General features: G+C 43.4%; 1 protein-coding gene across 6 annotated transcripts in view; it reads right to left on the bottom strand.

Annotated features, from left to right (window-relative positions):
- Positions 1 to 132: 132 nt before the first annotated feature.
- Positions 133 to 7,438, bottom strand: part of LOC106609561 (protein kinase C and casein kinase substrate in neurons protein 2) — a 39,913-nt gene continuing 32,607 nt past the window's right edge. For 3 of the 6 annotated variants that reach the window (XM_045722197.1, XM_045722196.1, XM_045722198.1), the window contains 3 exons: positions 4,687 to 4,842; positions 3,032 to 3,222; positions 133 to 2,682 (listed from right to left, as the gene is read on the bottom strand). In XM_045722197.1, coding sequence (XP_045578153.1) covers positions 2,570 to 2,682; positions 3,032 to 3,222; positions 4,687 to 4,842 — 460 coding nt within the window. In that variant the 3' untranslated portion in view covers positions 133 to 2,569. The remainder of the gene's footprint in view (positions 2,683 to 3,031; positions 3,223 to 4,686; positions 4,843 to 7,438) is intronic. The other 3 variants (XM_045722199.1, XM_045722200.1, XR_006770671.1) reach the window with 2 other exon arrangements.

Genomic DNA, 7,438 nt, shown 5'->3' with positions numbered 1-7,438 from the left:
GCAGTAACACGTGGGCATTATTGTAACATGAGGTCATGAGGTCTGGGTAATAAAGTTAAATTTCTTTCTATTATCCTTGATACTGTATGTTTAATTGAAGATAAAAAACAAATGACAACAGTGAAACTTCTCTTTTCGTTCAATTAATTTATAATGTATGCTGTGGGACAACACTGTCAAACTGAGTTGTGCAAGTAAAGCTGCTGCGGTGTTGATGTCATGACCTGAAACCAATGCTATACATCTCATGACCTGAAACGCACAGCATAACCTCTCACACTGACAGAAAACGAATATCAAACCAAATCGATCTTCCTCTCGATATGCGGTTGTAGGCATACAATGTAGGGGATATTTCCAGGAGCATCATGCGTAAACACAGTGTTTGCTAAATAATGCACTCACAACAATGTAAGAGCCATAACGTCAACTCCCAATAGGAGAAACCTATACTCGAGATGGGAATTGGTCCTAAATAACAGATATAGTTTGCCAATACTGGTAATGCACATGTGGTGGCATTAAGGGTGTGTTTGTCAATCATTCACTTTTAAAAGAAAATGAGAAATATAATCTCAGTTATTTGTCAATTACTAATCATAACTAGGCTCTGGCCCCCCTGGAGATATTACATTATATTTACAAACGCAACAAGACAGCAAATTCGCGAGACACTCGCCATAAAACATTCAATTATTGTACAAACAGATTTGTTTCTGAATCACAGCATTTCATCTGACAGAGAACAAAAGCACTTAAGGCATCTCATAAATTAACAGTCTGATTTCTGAATAGAAATTTAAATCACAACTCCCTAATCTATAACTGCTTAATTTGTTCATAGGTTCCACGCTATTTACATGCAAACATACTTTTATTAAATCGGACCCTCTAGTTTGTGAAAAATAGTAAAAGCGGTGTTTTTTTATTGCTGAACTGCAACGTTGTTTCGCTGGAATAAAAAAAGTCGATTCTCCCAAAGCTTTGAATTGGACATCCAGTGCAAGATACAGCTAAAGCTCATAGCTTCAAGTGAGACACCTTATTGCCCAACATTCAGTGTGGAAAGAAAAAACAACATCCACACGATGTAAAAATCTACCAACAGAATGTGAAGTCAATTGTGTGAATAGAGGCTGTCACAAATGGCACCCTATGCCCTATATAGTGTACTTTGTTTGGCCAGAGCCCTATGTGCCCTGGTGAATGTCCCCGATACTAAAATGACCAGCAAACGTGTACAATCAATAGGTGAGCCGATACAATGAAACAATTAAAGAATATACAATCAATTAAAGTTGAGGGGTAAAGGTTACAGGAAAACTTCTGAGTGCGTCACTTATTGTTAAAATGTGGGTTGGCGCAACATGGTATCAGAGCATTTACAGAATAATATGAACTGCTCTGAGACCAGGCTGGTTGGTGACGGTGGAAGAACTGGATATAATTCATCATATTGGTTTCTCTCATTCATCAACTATTCGCTGAGCAAAACATAATCAGATTTAAAATACAAAAAAAGGCATAACAAGACTTGACAAATCTGAACTATAGGCATCAGATAAGAAAGACAATTGTTCTGAACCGGCACTGCCATGAATTCCAAGCCCTTTTGTCAAAAGATCTGAAAAGTCAAATAAGAAAACAGGGTTGTAGGTTCTGATATTTCAGACAAATGGCTTTCATGTGGAAAAAAATAAAACCTTGATTACTGTCAAAAGGATGGGGTGAAGGACACTCAAAACAGCGCAAGAAATAACATGCAATTATGAATTCCCCTTATTTCGACATAAGACTTTCAAATCGGATCCTGGACTCCAAATTGGTGTTGCAATAGAATCAGATCTATATAACTAAAAATATGTATCACCAATTGCCTTTGACAAAAATGAATTAAAAGATTCAACTGAGATTACTTTTAGGTCTCCAATCAGTTTCAAATCAAATCTAAAATGTGCTAGACCTCGTGAATGAGAAACATGCAAATCCTCTCCCATGTCTGTTCACTCCTTTTAAATCCGTTTATTCTTTCAACGTCTTCATAACTTCAAGCTACAATTGGAAGGTTTCATGTTTCAAATAGCTTTTTATATATGTTTTCTGTAACAGTAATGGCTTTAAGTAACATTTGCTTTTGTAGCTGGCTTTAGACTCTGTACTGGGTGTCCCATCATAAAGGCTGACAATGAGAGCAGGCCGTAGTTGTAGGAAGATTTGTGCTTAACGACATGGGATCCAGGAAGATACAACAGAGAGAGCTACAACATCATCCTCTTCGATGGGCAAACACCTTCCTTTCACTCACTCACTCACTCACTCACTCACTCACTCACTCACTCACTCACTCACTCACTCACTCACTCACTCACTCACTCACTCACTCACTCACTCACTCACTCACTCACTCACTCACTCACTCAGCGGCCAGCCTCTACCACGTAGGGGGAGAGGGTGAGAGGGGAGAATGCGAGGCCTGCCCTGCCCACCCTCCTGCCCGATCTCCTCCACTTTCTTTCTCCTCTTCACCCCAGCCTCTCTCTCATTTTCCTCCTCGTCCCTCGCTCTGTCATTACTGGATGTCTTCTACGTAGTTGGCGGGGTAGAGGCCCACCACGCCGTCTTTCAGGCGCCCTCTGCACCAGCCCTGGTCGTCCTCGTTTCCTATCTTGGTGAACTCCTCGCCTTCAGGACAAAAAGGAAAACAGGGAGGAATGGACAGATGATTATGTGGAAAGATGGTGGTAGATGAGCATGTCTTTCTGTTGAGCAGCTTCAAGAAGGATTTGTGACTCAACTCAGCCTCACTCACTTTTCTCTGTGTTTTAATTGTCATATATAACTGATCTGACAGGACATGGCAAGTAAAGGAAGACTGGTGGAGACATCCAGTCCTTTCACTTAGCAGTGGTCATACAGGACAGCAGACTAGAGAATAGGGGGACAGGGCAGGGGTCTCTTCACTCGCATAGTCTTTCACACACACACACACACACACACACACACACACACACACACACACACACACACACACCTGCTTTGAAGCTGAGTTCATCCTGCTCCTGTCCTTCGTAGTCGTAGAGGGCACGCACGGCCACAGACACCCCCGAGGACGCCGGCTCCACCTCAAACGGGTTCCCATCGCCGTTGGCGTCCTCAACGGAAAACGGGTTCACCCCAGTCTCCTCATCCGACCACTCTTGCGACTTCTCCACACTGCTGGCGCTGAACAGACACAGAGGCAACAATCAACATGAGGGAAATTTGAAAATGTTACTTGTCAATCATGCCCTGCTCACACACCGATTGGACAATCCAGCATGCCAGGCGAGAGAAGCGGGAACAAAAATAGTTAATAGGGCCCGGGGGAGGGGGGCATAAAAACAACGACACCAATGTAGAGTACAGCACAACATGTAGAAGGCCCAGCAAATGCATCTCCGAATCCGCCCAGATACATAGACTGAAAGACTATAGGTTTCTCCCTCTCTCAAATCAACCAATGGGGGGAAAAACATGCCTTTTTAGGAAACCAATGCTGTGAGGTTTTGTTAGCGAATGGATTTGTGAGTTTGCTTTGACACCACTTGGAGTGGACACACAGACAGAGTGCTGAGGTAAGGCAAGGCAACACAATGACACAGTGACAAGACTTCAGTACAAAAGCATGATTGGAGTTCACCCGATCCACCACTAGAGGGAGGTAGATGTACAGTAACCAGATGAACAAACACCCTTCTTCCCCAGTCAGAAACCCCATAAAAAACACACACACCATACTCACGCACACACGCTCTCTGAAGCCAGGTTACAGTCAGACTCTTGCAGTTGGTACACTCAAACACCTATGGCATCTCATTGTTCCTGCTTTACGCCAGAGAGACTGACACACACAGTTGACTTTATGAGTGCTAGTTTCTCTGTCCTGCCTTGAGTCAATATCAGAACTAATGTAAAACAGGATCCAATATAGGTTTCCTCACCAAGTTGTAGACAGGCTTTTGTTTGAAAGTCTAAATTCTACAGAAATTGTATTTTTAAGTTCCAACTTGCAACAGATCTGACTGTAAAGTAAACACCGACAGGAAAAATACACACATACACGCAGAAAGAATGCTCTGCAGGACTTGGCACTGTTAGGAGTGATGACTAATGTAGGTTTGGTGTGATCGCTCACTGAGAGCACATGCACCATAACACAGCCTGCCGCTAGCCAGGGAGAGGGAAGGAGAAAGGGGAGAGGAGGGGAGCGGTAGAAAGAGAGAGAGAGAAAAAAAGGAGGGGTGACAACAGAGAGGGAGAGAGGGCAAAGGGAGGAGAGGAAGGGGACAAGGATAGATGAGGAGAGGAATAAAAGAGAAGTAATGGAAAAGAGAGGAAGAATAACAGGAAAGAGTGAAGGGAAAAATACAGATGAGGACAGAAAGGGTGTGCCTCAATAGTGTGTTATTGAAGTGTTTCTCATGAGTGCATATTTTTGTTTTAGCCCAGCACTAGCTCACCTGGTTCCACTACTCAACTAAATCAGCAAGCCCTGCGTGCTAGTGCTGGGCTGGAACAAACATGTGCAGCCCTGAGAAACACTTGTGTGACACTAAAATACTAAATTCACCCAAAGACTGAGGGAGAGAAAAAGAAGAAGAGGGAGAGAGGGAAGAAAAGGAGGGAGAGGGTCTCTCTTTCACCAACGTTTTCACTTCCTCCACTTTTTTGACATTGAGCGGACTGTTGTTGTTGTTGTTGACGACAACGGGCTGTTCCTTCACGGTCCCCTGGAGATCCTCGTCGTCGTCATCCTCGAAGGGGTTTGAACCCACCGGCTCTGTGCTAGTGGGCACAGTCAGGCTGACGACACGGAGACACGGAGAGAGGCATTTGTGACACATACACCCCAAACACATACTCGTACACATACACACCTTGAATCCAGACAGCTTCGTGACATACCAAAAGCTGGATCGAAAACCTTTGGATATGAGGGTTTAAGACATAATGGGCACACAACTTGTACACAAGTGACACTTCCAACTATAACCAATCAAATAGACCATATGAGCATTGTGAGAAAAAACACATGACAAGTCTGAGGAAACTGACGAGGCAAAGCTGGGTAAGTATGGGTTTTAGCCATCCATCGTGACACTAGGACACAGTCACAAAATAAGCATGTTTAGTTAACAAATAAGACACAACATGTATACACCTTCACCAATTCCTCTCATACAACCTCACTGATGCTTTTACTAGCATTTTATCAGTGTTTTTCCCAGCTGATACGCTCTGGGGTTGAGAAAACGGTCACACTCTTCACTTCACCAGGAATTCATTCTGAATTCCAATTTGACCCATACAATAGCCCATTTCCCTAGACATTTCAGGTAGATCTGAGAGGGTCAGATTGGTTTAAGCAATATGGCAATAGCTCCATTTTGCTTTCTGATTGGCTAGGTCAAAGCATTACCATATTAGTGACACCCATCTTCAAAAAATATATATTATCTAGAGAAGTACCTTGGGCTAGAGGCTGGGGGTAGATTCGGAATTCCACACTATTCTGTTGTGAGAACAAATTATGACGAAATCACACTAGACATTGATCTACGGTCAGTTTTGTATTTCCCCCCTAATGGTTAAGGTTAGGATTTGGGGAAGGTAAGCTGATCCCAGACCTGTGCTTAGAGACAACTTCAACCAGGAACCCATTGTAGTGTTGTCTGTACATCGTATGTTTACAATGCCATGGCTCGTAGTAGCCATCTTTCCAATCACAACGTCACTGCACTGTGGACACCTTTATTGACAGTCACGGCGATACACTCTCTGAGATAACCACATCTCTCTCAGAGGAGTTGAAACACCAAACAAACACTGAACAGTGGCAACAGTGAAACTTTGGTTGACAGAAGTCAGAAAAAAAAGACAGAAGATGTTCACACTTTCTTAATGATGTTATATTAGGTCTCAGACCAATATCAGCCTGCTTTTTGGTGATAGGCACAAGTGTTCTTTGTAGATATATACCATCGTGGCCAAAAGTTTGAGAATGACACAAATATTAATTTCCACAAAGTTTGCTGCGTCAGTGTCTTTAGATATTTTTTGTCAGATGTTACTATGGAATACCGAAGTATAATTACAAGCATTTTATAAGTATCAAAGGCTTTTATTGACAATTACATGAAGTTGATGCAAAGAGTCAATATTTGCAGTGTTGACCGTTCTTTTTCAAGACTTCTGCAATCGCCCTGGCATGCTGTCAATTAACTTCTGGACCACATCCTGACTGATGGCAGCCCATTCTTGCATAATCAATGCTTGGAGTTTGTGGGTTTTTTGTTTGTCCACCCGCCTCTTGAGGATTGACCACAAGTTCTCCATTGGATTAAGGTCTGGGGAGTTTCCTGGCCATGGACCCAAAATATCAATGTTTTGTTCCCCAAGCCACTTAGTTATCACTTTTGCCTTATGGCAAGGTGCTACATCATGCTGGAAAAGGCATTGTTCGTCATCAAACTGTTCCTGGATGGTTGGGAGAAGTTGCTCTCGGAGGATGTTTTGGTACAATTCTTTATTCATGGCTGTGTTCTTAGGCAAAATTGTGAGTGAGCCCACTCCCTTGGCTGAGAAGCAACCCCACACATGAATGGTCTCAGGATGCTTTACTGTTGGCATGACACAGGACTGATGGTAGCGCTCACCTTGTCTTCTCCGGACAAGCTTTTTTCCGGATGACCCAAACAATCGGAAAGGGGATTCATCAGAGAAAATGACTTTACCCCAGTACTCTGCAGTCCAATCCCTGAACCTTTTGCAGAATATCAGTCTGTCCCTGATGTTTTTGCTGGAGAGAAGTGGCTTCTTTGCTGCCCTTCTTGACACCAGGCCATCCTCCAAAAGTCTTCGCCTCACTGTGCGTGCAGATGCACTCACACCTGCCTGCTGCCATTCCTGAGCAAGCTCTGTACTGATGGTGCCCCGATCCCGCAGCTGAATCAACTTTAGGAAACGGTCCTGGCGCTTGCTGGACTTTCTTTGGCGCCCTGAAGCCTTCTTCACAACAATTGAACAATTGAACCGCTCTCCTTGAAGTTCTTGATGATCCGATAAATGGTTGATTTAGGTGCAATCTTACTGGCAGCAATATCCTTGCCTATGAAGCCCTTTTTGTGCAAAGCAATGATGACGGCACGTGTTTCCTTGCAGGTAACCATGGTTGACAGAGGAAGAACAATGATTCCAAGCACCACCCTCCTTTTGAAGCTTCCAGTCTGTTATTCAAACTCAATCAGCATGACAGAGTGATCTCCAGCCTTGTCCTCGTCAACACTCACACTTGTGTTAATGAGAGAATCACTGACATGACGTCAGCTGGTCCTTTTGTGGCAGGGATGAAATGCAGTGGAAATGTTTTTGGGGGATTCAGTTCATTTGCATGGCAAAG

This window comes from Salmo salar, chromosome ssa07, assembly GCF_905237065.1.
Source record: "Salmo salar chromosome ssa07, Ssal_v3.1, whole genome shotgun sequence".
Lineage (NCBI taxonomy): Eukaryota > Metazoa > Chordata > Actinopteri > Salmoniformes > Salmonidae > Salmo > Salmo salar.
Note: the sequence above shows the minus strand (reverse complement) of the source record. Positions and strands in the feature narration are given on the sequence as shown.